The sequence below is a fragment of the Vigna umbellata genome, chromosome 10 (genome assembly GCF_029865625.1).
Source record: "Vigna umbellata cultivar VRB3 chromosome 10, Vumbellata_1.0, whole genome shotgun sequence".
Taxonomy (NCBI): Eukaryota; Viridiplantae; Streptophyta; class Magnoliopsida; order Fabales; family Fabaceae; genus Vigna; species Vigna umbellata.
Genome location: NC_142174.1, coordinates 7,475,200 through 7,491,430, shown reverse-complemented (window position 1 = coordinate 7,491,430; position 16,231 = coordinate 7,475,200). Strand labels below are relative to the sequence as shown.

The following is a 16,231-nucleotide window of genomic DNA, read 5'->3' as shown; positions in this document are numbered from 1 at the left end:
CCTTGACACAATATAATTATGATAAATAGGATAACCCTTGACACAATATAATGATGATAAAATAGGATAAATATCCTAAAATTCTCCCTCCAGCTGGAGCATACAAATTGTATGTACCAAGCTTGGAACAAATGAACTCAATCCGAGGACCCCATAATGACTTGGTCAATACATCTGCGAGTTGATAGTTTGACCCAATAAAGTTAGTACATATTTCTTTAGTCAACAACTTTTCACGAACAAAATGACAATCAACTTCTATATATTTAGTCCTCTCGTGAAACACTGGATTTGATGCAATGTGGAGAGCAGCTTGATTGTCGCAATACATCTTCATAGTATGGATGTCACAAAATTTAACCTCTTGAAGGAAATGTTTAACCCATATAAGTTCACATGTTAGTGATGTCATTGCCTTATACTCGGCTTCCGCGGTTGATCAAGCTACTACATTTTGTTTCTTACTTTTCCATGAAATAATGTTTCCTCCCAAAAAAACACAATATCCTGTAGTAGACCGTCTATCAATAGGTGAACCTGCCCAATCTGCATCACAATACCCAGAGGCCCGAATGCTTCCTTTATCTTCATATAACAATTCTTGCCCGGGAGCCTTCATTACATACCTTAGAATGCGAATGAGAGCATTCCAATGGTCAACACATGGAGCCTGCATGAACTGACTAACCACTCCAACTGCAAAGGATAGATCTGGCCTTGTAATAGTGAGATAAATCAGTTTTTCAACCAGCCTCCTATACCTCTCTGGATCGGAGAATAATTCACCTTCTTCTGTCCTTAATTTCTGGTTTGGGTCCATGGGACTGTCTACCGGTCTACAATCAATCATGTTTGTTTCTTGTAATATATCAAGAGCATACTTCCTTTGGGAGATTACAACTTCATCTTTTGATTGTGCTACTTCAATGCCTAAGAAGTATTTGAGACTTCCAAGATCCTTGGATTGAAAATGTCTACACAAGTACTCTTTTAGTTGAAATATTCCAACAACATCATTTCCTGTAATGACAATATCATCAACATATACTATTAAGTAAACACATTTCCCGAAAGAAGAATGACAGTAAAAAACTGAATGGTCTACTTCACTGGGTTTTAGCCCAAATTTTTGAACAATGGAGCTAAACTTTGCAAACCAAGCACGTGGGAATTGCTTGAGGCCATATAGAGATCGATGCAATTTGCATACCATACCAGACTCCTCCTGAGCAACAAACCCAGGAGGTTGCTCCATATAAACTTCTTCCTCAAGATCACCATGTAGGAAGGCATTCTTGATATCCAATTGATGAAGTGGCCAATGACGAATGGCTGCCACGGCAAAGAAGAGGCAAATAGTAGTCATCTTGGCTACAGGAGAGAAAGTGTCACAATAATCAAGACCATAAACCTGAGTGTAACCTTTTGCAACAAGCCGAGCTTTGAGCCGATCAATTTCACCATTAGGGCCGACTTTAACTGCATACACCCATCGACAACCAACCGCCTTTTTGCCTGGAGGAAGGGGCACCAGCTCCCAAGTATTACTGTGGTCAAGAGCCTGCATTTCTGCAATTAAATTAAAAGGACAATTAGGGACAAAAAGGACTGAGTTGAGATTAAGGGAGGGAGACAAAGAAACATGACCGACTCCTTTGGAGGAAGTTTTAGATCCATTTGCAAGGGTTATGAAATGAGGTTTTTCTCAAAAGGAAATAGATGAGAACAAAGAGGTATTACCAGAAATGTGATCAGAAGCACCTGAGTCAATTACCCATGAATTTTGACCTTCCATAGATTGAGAAACCCAGGCTTGAGATGGTTATGCCAAGCTGTTAGACTTTAACCTTAAATACTCTTGATATTCATCCTCAGAAAACATAGAGTGGAAGTTCCAGTCTTCAAAGTGGAAGTTTCAGTCTTCGAAATATTGGCGGTTTTGGAAGGGAAACCATGTAAGGAGTAGCAATTCTCTTGAGTATGACCCATCCTTTTACAGTATGTGCATTGAGGACGTCCCCGACCTCCTCGTCCTCCTCCTCTAGTGCCACGTCCTCCTCTTCCTCATGTGGCATCCATGACAGATGGTTCCACTAGTTCATGCGCTTCTTGAGTTTGAGGTACCGGGACACGCAGAAGGCGAGTGGTCAATGTTTCCATAAAGGGGACCTCATGACTAGTTAGAAGTTGATCTCTGAGATGATCAAAATTGGGATGTAGGGCACGAAGGATCAACACCATGTAAAATTTGTCTAGTTTCTTTTTTATATCCTCTAATGGGTCCACTTCCAAAAACATCCTAAGTTCTTCAACAGCAGATTGGGCTTCAGCCATGAAGGACACCATATCATGGTCTGCCATTTTAAGAGATGCAAGCTTGTTCGTAGTGTCATAGAGACGTTGAATATCATTGGCATAAATGCTTTGGGCTTTCTTCCAAAAGGAGTGACAAGTTTTGAAAGCCCTCAAAGATACAAGAAGTTTGGGTTCCACTGATTGCCATAACAGGGCACACAACCGGAAATCTGCTTGTTTCCACTGATCAACTTTTTCAGTAGGCACAGGGCTTCCATCTCGCTCAAGGTGGTCATAATGCCCTTGGCCAAGGAACCACATTTCAACAGCAACAGAGCATGATAGATAATTTTTTCCATTTAGCTTCTCGGAGGTAATTGATGAACTTCCAGAGAAAGAAAGAGTACTGTCAGACGCCATTTCTGAAGAAGACGAATAGTACCAACGAGGAACAAGAAAACCCTAAGGGTTTAGACGAACGGAACTGTGACAGCGATGGACGACGATGGCCGGACGGTGGCCGACGACGGACGACGGTGGCCGGCGGCGAACGGTGATAGGACTACATGAGGCTATGTATGATAAAATAAAAGTTTAAGGTCATTAAAATTTACCGGCATTCATTTCAAGAAAAGAGAATTTTACTTAGGCTATATCCATAGTTGACATGTGATCTCAGCCTATTTGTCATCCCTAGGATTGGATATATAGAGCACGTGGTGATAGGACTACATGAGGCTATGTATGATAGACTTTATTTAATATTGCAATGGGAAAGTCATGAGATCAGATAAAATGAAAGTTGTGCAAGAGATTACACAGGCTCTCAAAGACTTTAGATAGTTGATACCATGTCAGAAAAACTTTTTCTGATATTATTCATAGAGGAGCAATTGCTCTTAAATAAAATACAAAGACATAACAATTTAAAATACTAATTTATGATATAATCTATCCCTACAAATCAAGATCATTGATCCTGAACAAGAAATATAAAATATATTGTCAGCCTATTAATCCTCTTAACTATCCTCTTAAATATGGAATGCAATTAAATCTTCTAATTATGTAATAAAAACTGTACAGGGAAATATTAACTGCGGCATAAATCATGGGATTCTGACAGGAATCAACACTATTTTCAGACATGAACAAAGAAAAGTAAATCTGAACTTCTCTAATTTCACCAATCATACAATAAAAGATACAAAGGAGTACTCTCCTTCCCACTGAATTATTCCAGTTACAAAATTCAATTCTCTGAAACCGAACTCCCCCCACCAACCCCCCTGGACTTTCTATAAAAGGAGACCTAACTGCTGGCGAACACTATGCTGTAAAAACTACCTAACAACTGCATTTCTAGTTATTGTTTTTAAACATCTTGCTGTAATAAACTTGCACTCTTGTCTTACTGACAACATGTTTATATGCTTCCCAACACATTCACTACTAGTGTCTACCCCATAAATAGACTACCCACTGTCTACCTTAATTTTCATACCAAAATGGAGTTGTTGAACATAAACACCCCTTAGTTTTGGGACCATGCATTGACTACTAATGTCTACCTCATAAATAGACTACTCACTTCCTACCTTAATTTTGATATCCCTAACCCTAAATTGTTTGCTCAAAATCCTGATTATACTTTTTTTATGGATTTTTACTATGCCTATTTTACTCCTGAGAATGCATTTTCCTAAGGTACTCTATTTCCAACAAAGGATACAAGTGTCTAGCCTCCAATGGTTAATATTTACAAAGATATTATATTTAATGAGCTAAGATTTCTCTATCTCCATATTTCACAGTCTATTTTCCACTTTTCTAAACTCAGTCAATTCCCATTCCCTCACTGTATCACCAAAATGCCCTCCTTCATCTTGTCAACCCTCTTAATCTAGTTTCTTCTCCTGCCTGTTCTCCCTTCCCTCCCCCCAGTTCCTGTCACTCATTCCATGTCTGTCCAACCTATGCAAAGGGCTAAATTTGGTTTTGTAAAGCCTAAGATTCATCCTACTGTTCTGCGCACCCATATGGAACCAAAAAGCCCCGAAATCCTACTTGGTTGGAACTTGGAAGCAATAAAAGTTGAATCTAATGCTTAATTGGCAATGGCACCTGGCCTTTGGTTAAGTTACCTCCTCACAACAATCTCACGGGTTGATGTTGAAGATTCCACTCCCACATCATTCAGAGCATGGTAGTCAACATCATGTTCCAACTACAACAATTGAAGGACTCTACATTTCTGTCATGTCACGGCAAGTTCATTCGTGTTCTGAATCACTGCTGAGCAGAATAGGTAGAATCGCCATGCAGAATCATAAATGTAATTTTAGGTACTGTGTATTATATTCAGGAATCGAAAATTTAGATATATAGGAAAAATTGTCAATTAGATAATAAATGCAGAAAGGAAAATACTTGAGAATTAAACTGTAAAATAATTCTAGAGGACTTAATTGATCCTTCTTATAATCTTCTATTTATAAAAATAAATTGATACAAGAGTACATGATAATTAAGGTAACCTTAGACACAATATAATCATGATAGGGTAACCTAGACACAATATAATCATGATAAATAGGATAATCCTAAACAATCATGATAAATAGGATAACCCTAGACATAATAAAATCACGATAAATAGGGTAACCCTAGACATAATATAATCATGATAAATAGGGTAAATATTCTAACAAAAATAAATAAGAAAGGATAGATTTGATTTTGACCACAAAAAATCAAATCAGAATTACCTTTGGACACTAATTATTTCGAATAAGATCAAATTAGAATAATCTGATTAATTATTCAATCTTCTAGAAAATAAAATTCAGTTGTCAACTAATTCCTAATACAGACATACAGGTGCCAACAGTAGAAATAGTAGAATCAGAGAGTTTACTGAGTTTGTGTGGATCATCTTTTTATGTGCCACCTTTCAGCATTGGGTCAAGTTTCACTTCTTTTTTTCATTTTGAGCCTCTACAAACCTACTAAGCCCATGATCCCTGGAGGGATCAAGGTATGCAGAACCCAAGTGAAACAATTGGGCCAAATGACCAATCAGAGTAAACCTAAAGAACAAGGGGCTGAGCTATTCTTGCTGGTTGAAATAGGAACCTATGATTATCAAGCATGTCCTTGAAGTCAACCAATATGACATTATAATAATTAGCAAAATGAAAGTTTATTTTACTCTAATAACCACAGCAAACTCTATCAATTGACCACAGAAATCCATAGAGACCACTGGCTTTGAGAGAGTATTGTACTAACCCAGATATAAAGCGACGTTTCCTGGATCGAGCTTGAGTTGGGCCCTGAACTTCCTCCACGATGCACTGTGCAGATCAAGATTAATTAGTATGAGAAATAGAGAAGATTGGGAGAGAATATCCCCTTGTGTTAAATACACACATAGGGTTATCTATTTATAATAAAAGAAATATGGGCTAAGCCCAAAATACAAATGAGAAATAATAACTAACTAACTAAAAGATATAATATATCTAACACTCCCCCTCAAGCTGGAGCATATAAATCATATGTTCCAAGCTTGTTACAAAGATAATCAATTCTAGGTCCTCGTAAGGACTTAGTGAATATGTCTGCCAACTGGTTGCTTGAGTTAACAAACTCAGTCTTGATATCTCCGGATATGATTTTTTCTCGAATGAAATGACAATCAACTTCAATGTGTTTGGTTCTCTCATGGAAGACAGGGTTAGAGCTAATATGGAGAGCAGCTTGATTATCACATATAAGTATCATGTGAATGACATCTCCAAATTTCAATTCACTAAGCAATTGTTTAAGCCACACAAGCTCGCAAGTAGCTGATGCCATAGCTCTATATTCTGCTTCTGCACTGGACCTTGCCACAACACTTTGCTTCTTACTTTTCCAAGATATCAGGTTGCTACCAATAGAGACACAATATCCAGATGTAGACCTCCTATCAGAAGGGGAACCAGCCCAATCAGCATCTGAATAACAAACAATTTTTGTATCTTTGTTAGGGCCATATAGCAAACCTTTTCCAGGTGATCTTTTAATATACTTCAGTATGCGAACAACTGCATCCCAATGGTCTTCACATGGGGAGTTTAGAAATTGACTCACCACACTAACTGCGAAGGAAATGTCAGGACGCGTAACAGTAAGATAGTTTAATTTACCAACTAGTCTTCTGTACCGTTCAGGATCTGAGAAAGGCTCCCCCTGATTTGGTAGGAGTTTGATGTTAGGGTCCATAGGTGTCTCAACAGATTTACAATTCATTAACCCTGTTTCCTCCAAGATGTCTAACGCATACTTCCTCTGAGATATGACAATACCATCATTGGATTGTGCTACTTCAATACCCAAAAAATACCTGAGTTTGCCAAGATCTTTGGTTTGAAAATGATGACAAAGGTGTTGTTTCATCTGAGAGATGCCAAGATAGTCGCTTCCTGTGAGAACAATATCATCGACATACACTATTAAGTAGATACATCCAGCACTCGAGTGGCGATAGAACACTGAATGATCCGCTTCACTGCGAGACATACCAAATTGTTGAACAACACCACTGAATTTACCAAACCAGGCCCGAGGAGATTGTTTTAGGCCATATAAGGATTTGCGAAGACGACATACCAATCCAGATGACTCCCCCTGAGCAACAAAGCCAGGCGGTTGCTCCATATAAATTTCTTCATGCAAATCACCATTGAGGAAAGCATTTTTGACATCAAGTTGGTAAAGAGGTCATTGTCGAAGAGCGGCCATGGCAATGAAGAGGCGAACAGAGGTCATTTTTGCCACTGGAGAAAAAGTGTCACCATAATCCAAACCAAAAATCTGTGTGTAGCCTTTGGCAACCAGTCGAGCTTTCAGACGATCAATCGTGCCATCAGGACCAACCTTGATAGCATACACCCACCTGCAACCAACAACAGACTTTCCAGATGGTAATTGGACCAGCTCCCAAGTTCCATTTTCCTGTAAAGCACTTAATTCATCCAGCATAGCTTGACGCCAACCAGGATGAGTTAAGGCATCACTCACAGATTTGGGAATTGACACAGAAGAAATGGATGAGAGACAAGTATAAAAAGATGGAGATAATCTGTGGTAATTAAGAACAGTATAATGGGGGAAGGGTTACGGGTAGAGCGTATACCTTTACGGAGGGCAATAGGCAAGTCAGACTCAGTTGCTGGAGCCAGAGGAGACACATGAGGCAGCACCGGAAGTGAGTCATGAGGGAGACGATTACGGCGACTATAAACCTGAAGGGGTGGAGGTGAAGGATGATCCTGTGGTGAATGAGAGTCTAAAGAAGGAGAAGACAAAATGGGTGGAGCATCACCAGGAGGATCACATATAAGAGGAATATCAACAGTAGCAGGGAGAGGTACAGAACTAGAAGATAGATGTGAAAAGTAAAAAGAAGACTCATAAAAAGTGACATCAGCAGAGATAAAATGACGATTGAGGGAAGGGGAAAAACACTTATAGCCCTTTTGTGACCGTGGAAATCCTAAGAAGACACATTTGTGAGACCTAGGAGATAACTTATCAAGACCAGGACTAAAATCATGAACAAAACATGTAGACCCAAAAACTCGAAGAGGTAATGGATGCAGAGGATCTTGAGGAAATAAGATAGAATGAGGGATTTTGTTATCTAGGACAGAAGATGGCATGCGGTTGATAAGATAACATGCTGTGAGAACTGCATCACCCCAAAAACGTGAGGGTACTTGACCATGAATAAGAAGTGTACGAGTTGTTTCAATAAGGTGTCTATTCTTGCGCTCAGCCACCCCATTTTGTTGAGGGGTATAAGCACATGAGGTTTGGTGAAGAATGCCAGGAGAAGCCATAAACTGTTTAAACGGTTGAGAAAGGTATTCACGGCCATTATCACTACGTAAATTTCGAATAGAAACCCAAAACTGTGTTTTTATTTCATTGAAAAAAGATTGAAAAATAGAAAACAACTCAGAACGATTCTTCATTAAAAACAACCAAGTACATCTGGAATAATCATCAATAAAGGTAACAAAATACTGAAAACCTAAAATGGACTTAACACGACTAGGTCCCCAAATGTCAGAATGAACCAATGAAAAAGGAGACGACGCCCGTTGTGAGACACTACGAGGAAAGGAACTACGAGTATGCTTCCCTAACTGACAAGACTCACACGACAAACTTGATAATGTGGACAACCTCAGGACAAGTTGTTGTAATTTGGCAAGACTGGGATGACCGAACTGAGCATGAAGAAGGGATGGTGACTCCATGACAACGCCAACATGTGGAGAAGGGCGGAGATGATAAAGGCCATGAGACTCACATCCTGTGCCAATCATGTGTTTCGAACTCCGGTCCTGCAACCAAACAGAATCTTTAGTAAATGAAATAACACAATTAAGAGTACGAGTTAAACGACTAATGGACAATAAGTTGAAGGGAGACCCAGGGACATAAAGTACATGATCAATGGATATGGATGGAAAAATATTAACAGTACCAATACCATGAGATGAGACTCTAGACCCATCAGCCATTGTTACTGAGGGTAAATTATTCGGACATGACAAGGAAGAAAACAAGGACTTGTTACCAGTGATATGATCGGTGGCGCCTGAGTCAAGGACCCAAGGTCCGAGGGAGTGAGTTAGACCAACAAAAGGTGTACCTGTACGTGCAACAGATGCAGATGTAGTGGAACCAGAGTGCTGATGATCCTCATACCATTTGAGAAATTCGTTGAAGATTGCAGGTTTGTCTACGATATTAGATGAAGTAGGATGGTCTGCAGACGGTGATCGGGGAGGTGGATCAGAATTTGCCATTGCTACAGGTCGAGGAGGACGTCCATGGAGAGCATAACATCTATCAATTTTGTGGCCTAACTTGCCACAATGGTCACATTTTAGACGTCCTTTACTTGGCTTGCGAGACCGACTTCGATCATCACGTTGAGTAGCAATAACAGAGGAATCATCAGTATAAGGGGATGTCTCAATGACGGGTTTGCTCGGTATACGCAAAAGAGCAGAACAAGTAGAAGTAAAGTTGGGTATAACAGGAGAACCCAAAATCTGATCACGGACATGAGAAACATCATCAGAGAGTCCGTATAATGCCAGCAACATGAAGAACTTTGATCGTTGTTCCAATTCTTCAGCAGGAGTGGAAGCAGGGGTAATATATCATTAAAGTCATGAAGAAGGGCATGAATTTTACCCAAATATTCTGCCATAGGACCAGGATTGCGCGGACCAATAACAGTTAATAGGTCCTGACAAACACCATAAAGACGCTGAGTGTCATTTGTGTATAACAACTTCGCTTGTGCCCATACTTCTGAACATGTTTCATAGGATCGAAACATTTGTTTCAGTGAGGAGTGAATGGTGGACTTTATAACAATGCATAACTGAGCATCAACTTTCATCCAACGGGAAGTGTCATCTATGGGAGCAGTAGTCACATTTTGAGTAAGATGATCTAAGTACCCTTGACTCTTCAACCAAAGTTTGATGTCGGACGCCCATGTTGCATAATTTGTGCCATCTAACTTGTCAATGGACAAGTGTACATTCACATAATTGGTATATATTGAAGGATCAGAAGATGAGCCACCAACAGAGGTGTTTGAAGACGCCATAGAGAAGGAGAAACCCTAAAAATCCAAAGTGCTCCGATTGACGCAACGACCACAGATCCAGAAAGAGGGCGAGGAGGCGATCATGGCGGTGCTGATCGGCGGCGGAAAGCTCCGGCGACGCGCCGGCACGCGCGGCGGCAGCGGCGACTCTTGCGGCGTGGGAGGTCCGTTCGCCGCGATCTTCGTACGACGGTGGTCGCCCGGCCGAGACGATTCCGATGGTGTGGTCGCCGGTCGATTCTGGAACTCCGGCGACGACGACGGCGGCGGCGGCAGCGGCAGCGGCGATGGCAGCGACAGCGGCAGTGATGGGTGCCGGAGACTGTGGAGTTGACTGGAACTATTCCTGTGCTCTAGATATAATATATCTAACAATTAGCAACAAGTATTCATAAAACGGTAACATGGCAAGTAAACAACAAAGTAATGAAACCTTTAAAAGGTGAAAAAAGTATAGAATACTATTTAATTGTTGCACTCACCACGGAATAACCATTTTGAGTTAGATCATCTAAAGTTTGTCGAAGATTCTATGACAAACAAAAGAAGAAAGTTGTTATATATATAAGAAAGTCAGCAAAATATTTCATATATATTTAAAATCCATGAGAAAATAACATAGTAAAATGTCAATACCATAACAGGACAACCAGCCCTTGGAACACAATCTGATTGGAGACCACCACAGGGATTTAAACCAGCATATTCAACAAGCACACAAGCATCGATTCCCCAAGCTTCATAGAATTCCCCAACCTTAGCAGTAATTAGAAAATATATGAATTAATACATGACACAAACAGAATATTTACTTCATGAGGGATAGAAATGGAATACTACAAAACCAACGAAGAGAAAACAGAAATTTTATCAAGAATTGGGAAGGGGAAATGCATATTTAGTCCTAGTATTTTCAGTGAAACATGGACAAGGTCTTTATACTTTCGTATCAATAAACAAAGTCCTCGAACTACAAAAAAAAATGTGAATTTAATCCCTCATTTCTTATAATGTATAATGTTTCCTAAATTTACGAGGGACTAAATGCATCTAAATTTGAGGACTAAATTCATCAACACAAAGGTACATAGATTAAACCATGTTTAACCAAAAGTATAGCCACTAAAAACACATTATTCCCAATAAATAATCATGCTCCCTTCAAACTAAATTTATAAGACCACCAATACTAAATTCTCAATGAATGGCATAACTATTACTTACTCTGCAGAGTAATACTTGACGTGGAAATTTTGACTTGAACTGCAACATTTCCCAGTTGAGTGTTCCTTCCTTTACACTAAACACGGAGATTCATCATAACACCATTCCTCAGATTACAAAAATAAGGGAGTTCAAATGTGTTTGAACAATAGCCTATAATGCTAAGAATAAAGGATTATTATAGACAGTCATATATGCATTCTTGATGACATTGGTCCAATAGTTGTGTTCTTCAATCTGAACAGAAGAACATTGCAACAGAAGAACGGACTTTCTGCTGAATTTATGGGAGCTATTCATGCCATTAAGTATGCAAGAAGTGTCAGATTTAGAAGTCTCTGGTTGGAATGTGATTCCTATCTTCAATAGGTTGTACCATGGCCTATCAGAGGGCGTTGGAGAAAATGTGTAAAGTTTTGTCGTGGTATTGAGTTTAAGGTGTCCCATATTTTTCGAAAAGGAAATCATTGTAAAGATAAGTTAGCCACCTTAGACCTATCAACCAGAGAGGGGATTAAATGTTATACGACTATGCCAACTTTTATAACTTTGGACTTCTTTCATAATAAATGTATTCTTCCCATGTATAGGGAAGTTTAGCTCATGGATTGCCTTATAGCTAACTAGCTTGTTCTTTGGTCATGGGTTTTGGTTTGGTCCCTCCATGAGTTTTGTGTTTCTATTTTTCTCATTTTTAATGATTTCTTTGTAAACTTATATAAAAGTAAGGGAAATAAATATTTTTATTAAGAATTGAACAGAAGTGAAGAATAATGCCAAACGATATACATAAAGTCCTATGGAATTTGTTGGAATTGTAGTCAAGATCACAAGACAATCATGGAATAGTGTGACTCCTCCATTTAGCACACCTTGTTTGATTCAATGCACACACAAGATCATGCCAGAGTGGAAGATCATGAGATCACGGATGAAGATTGTGAAAGCATTTCGATAGAAAATCAACTGAAATGTAGATGTGGATAGACAATCTAGTCAAAGGTTGGTTGGAAAATTGATATACTTGTCACACACTAGACTCGACATTGCCTATGTTGTAGGGGTTGTAAGTCAATTCTTGTGTAATCCAAAGGAGACTCGACTCAAAGGTGTTTATCACATTCTACAATACTTGAAGGAAATCATGGAAAAGGAATTATATTTACAAAAGGGAACGAGATGTGATCTTAGAAGCCTACAAAGATGCTAACTATACAGGTTCAATAGACAACAAAAGATCTACCTTTGGATATCACACTTCTCTTATAGAAATTTTGGCAACTTGGGGGAACAATAAACAAAAAGGTTGTTGTGAGATCAAGTGCGGAGATAAGTTTAGAACAATGACATTAGGGATTTGTGAAATACTATGGTTAAAGAAAATTTTAGAAGACCTGAAGATTGATCTAAAGTTGAAGTAGATCGACACTTATAGGAAAAATTCGATAATAAGACAATATGTACACCATTTGTATCCTCTAGAAATTAACTTGCAGAGGAATTGAAAATAGGAGCTAAGTGGTGCTACATTCCAGTCTATTATTAAAAAGTTGGGAATGGATGACATCCACTCACTAACTTGATGGGCGAGTGTGAGAATCCCTTGATTTATATTACAGATAATATTTCTCTGTACATTTTTAATTACATAATTAGGAGATTTAATTACATTCCACAATTAAGAGTATAATTTGGAGGATTAATAGGTTATATTTATTGTACAAGATCATTGGTTTTGATTTATAGGGATAGATTATATTCATCATTCGTACATGAACTGAACTGAAGAATGATTCAGAGAAATTGAACTGAAAATGAACTGATATCTAATTATCTCATCACACATAAAAATAGGAGTACCAATCATAAACTAGGATGTTCCATTATTAAGTCTTTGAATTCTATTTAAGAACAATTGCTCCTCTATGAATAACCAAACAACAATTGATGTTTTCGTATTGTTTTGTTATAAAAAAACCAAAAGAAATGCATAAAGTAGTAATTTTAATTTCATTAGTGCGCACTCACCTTCCATTTTTCAATTTGGAATCCAGGCCAAGCAAATTAGAAAATTCAAGTTTCTCAATTAGTTGGATAGTTGAAAACTTTTTGCACATTTGCAACCTCTGCCATAATTTGAGAAGTAAATAAAAGTCAAAATGAAGTTTTATTGTAAATAAGACTTTATAAACAGACTAACAAAGTTCAGGAACAGTTATTTTTGCTTTAACCAAATGCAAAAAAGAGTAGATAGACCTACCTCTTTCCACCACAATATGTGAGGAAGATCTTTATCATCTAAACCGTTCTTTGATACTTTTGGCTTCTTGGTGGTCCTACTACTCCCCCTTGAAACCTTGTTTTCCATATAACCCGATACATTCTTTACACATCTATTTATTCTGTTCAATAAGAAGTTTCACATTTTACATGTCATACAACAAAAAACTAGATATTTACATAATTAGAATTTCACCAAGTCAAGCAAATATTAGATAAACGTTTATGCTGGTGATGCAACCTTTCTCCAATCAACATTTAGTTCCTTGGTGTTTTAAGAATCATTTGAAGAATATGTTTTATCAACCTAAGAGAATTAGATTTCATGTGTCTCAAACATATAGGGAAAGAGGGAAACTATTATGTTGATGAATAGGCTTCTTTTAGGGTTAGACACAGATGTACTAGGTGGTGGGATCTTATTCCTGTTTTTGTTCAGTTTGATCTCTATAAGAATAGATGGAATCTACCTAATTATAGGTTTTTTATTGAGTGGCTTTCGGTATAGTCCCTCATTCAATTATATTTTTTTATTTTTCTATTGTACTTGGATATGCTGCAAACGATTAACATAACATGGAGTGCCCACCTAGTTGGCATTGCAAATTCAATAGTGATTTCTTATATACCTTATTTGCTTCACACTTTGCACAATAACATAAAAAGCAAGAAGGATGTAGCTAGAATGAACCCAAGGTCCAAAACCACTATTAGCATCAATAACTCTTGCTAACTCATGAGATGTTGTTCAAACACCAAAATCTCACACGAGATCTTTATGACTTTTACCATGTCTCTAAACTAGAACTCAATAGAAGACTGCTTGCGTTAGTTTTACACCTTCATACGAAATTTAAAAAACCAAAAAAGAAAAATGTTAAATTCGATTTCACCATGGCACTCGCTATAAAGCCATACACCATCCTTTTTACAAATTTTCAAGTACAATGTTTAGCACAAAAAAATTAAGCAGTAAAGATGAATGATATTCATAAAACCTAATAACTACCCCCTTGTCCCAATGCAATTGAAGCTATTTTCACAAATTAAGAATAACAATAAATATATCACTCATTGAAACAATTTTACTCAAATCATCTTATCCTCTCAATAAATACATTACTTTTATAAGCAAATATAAACATTCTCCTTATGAACATTTGGGGGAGAATAGAAATTAAAATAATAATGGGTGAGTTTATGTATTTTTGTTTTTGTTTGTCTGTCTAGCATGTTTATTTAAAAAATAAGCACTTCTCTACATTTTAAGAACCAAATTATTAAGATAGTATAATTTAAACCTAACACAACCTCATTTATATATTGTAATTTGTCACTATTTCTAATCGACGTCAAATCTCCAACACACTTCCTGAAGCAATGAACTTCATGAGTGTGGAATTAGATATTTGTGGGTGATAGTCCTAAAGCGGTGGCATAATTGTCCAAATGAACTTCACTAGGTTTTGCTCTAAATGGCTTACTTACCACATTAAGATAGTGAAATTTAAATCTAACTCAGTTTCACTTATATATTATGATGTCGTTTTATTCTTAATCGATATGAGATCTCCAACACAAATATTAAATGAGTTTGTTTGTAGTATTCTTTACAAGAATACTTACTCAATAAAATAAAAGCTTTATGCTTTTGTCATCCAATAGTCTGTTCTGCTTATTTATAAAAATAAGCAATTTTATGCTTATTTTAATAAGTAAATTGTATTTGCTTCACAAATTACTGATTATTTTAAAAATTGCTTATTTCAAAAATATTTATTCTAATTTTAAACAAACTGGCCACATCTATTTTCTTAAATGGGCTTTTTTTTTCTCAAATTGCTTATTTCAAAAACACTTACTTTACCTTAACCAAACACTATTTAATCGAAAACTTAAAATATCTATCACATTAGAATCTTTCTCTTACGGGTAAAACTGGAATCACTTTTAGACCGAGATCAAGGAAGTATAAAAGTCAGTTTTCAACAAAAAAGATTTCTGCAAGAACTAAATAATATAGTTTTTTGTTGTAGCCATGCGATGTATCACTGGTTTGATGAATGATTAATCTTTACTGAAGAATAAAGAATAAAGAATACAAGTGAGTTCATAAACATAATATGTATTGGTTAAAGTGAGTGTCACACTTAATCACGTTTCGAGACACATATTTGTAGATAATACAGTGTTAAAGTGTAGTTCTAAATACAATGTTTTGACAGATAAAGTGAATATTCACCAAATAATCTGATAAAATACTAAATACAAATTCTATATGACAAAATATGAAACGAAAAACACAAGAAAATATTACCGGAGGAAGCGAGAGGGAACACATGAAATGAAAATGGGAAATGGCGAATGAGAGAAGTGCAAAAGAGAGCGGCAACGAGGCAGGAAAACGGCGACGTTTCTAGTGACTACCCTGTACATTGCGGTCAAGGGTAGAGAGAGAGTGCAAGCACAGTGAGTTCCCGCCACAGACACGAAGGGAAGGGTTTTAACTAAAAAGAAAAGAGGAAACCAAAACGATATTTAGAACGCCACCGCGTCTCAACGAGTGTTTGTCATCTTTTTCAAAAGTAAATGATTTTTCTTTTTAAATTGGCCATTTAAAATAATTTTTTATTTAAATAAATCTTGATTTTTGGGCATGGATTTCAAATATTCTAATGTATAGTATTTAAATTATTTATGATTAAATTCTTCTTATTTTTTAAATAGTTTGTTTGAAAAGTAATTAAG

General features: G+C 37.1%; 1 protein-coding gene across 2 annotated transcripts in view; it reads right to left on the bottom strand.

The window, feature by feature from the left end:
• The window catches only part of MSH1 (MUTL protein homolog 1), a 59,079-nt gene extending 43,074 nt beyond the window's left edge, over positions 1-16,005 (bottom strand). Inside the window, exons 1-7 of one of the 2 annotated variants that reach the window (XM_088100524.1) lie at positions 15,801-16,005; positions 13,464-13,605; positions 13,232-13,329; positions 11,204-11,279; positions 10,616-10,735; positions 10,462-10,509; positions 5,587-5,651 (exon numbers count right to left, since the gene is read on the bottom strand). In XM_088100524.1, the coding sequence (XP_087956650.1) occupies positions 5,587-5,651; positions 10,462-10,509; positions 10,616-10,735; positions 11,204-11,279; positions 13,232-13,329; positions 13,464-13,605; positions 15,801-15,919 (668 nt within the window). In that variant the 5' untranslated portion in view covers positions 15,920-16,005. The remainder of the gene's footprint in view (positions 1-5,586; positions 5,652-10,461; positions 10,510-10,615; positions 10,736-11,203; positions 11,280-13,231; positions 13,330-13,463; positions 13,606-15,800) is intronic. The other variant, XM_088100525.1, reaches the window with a different exon arrangement.
• Positions 16,006-16,231: the final 226 nt, after the last annotated feature.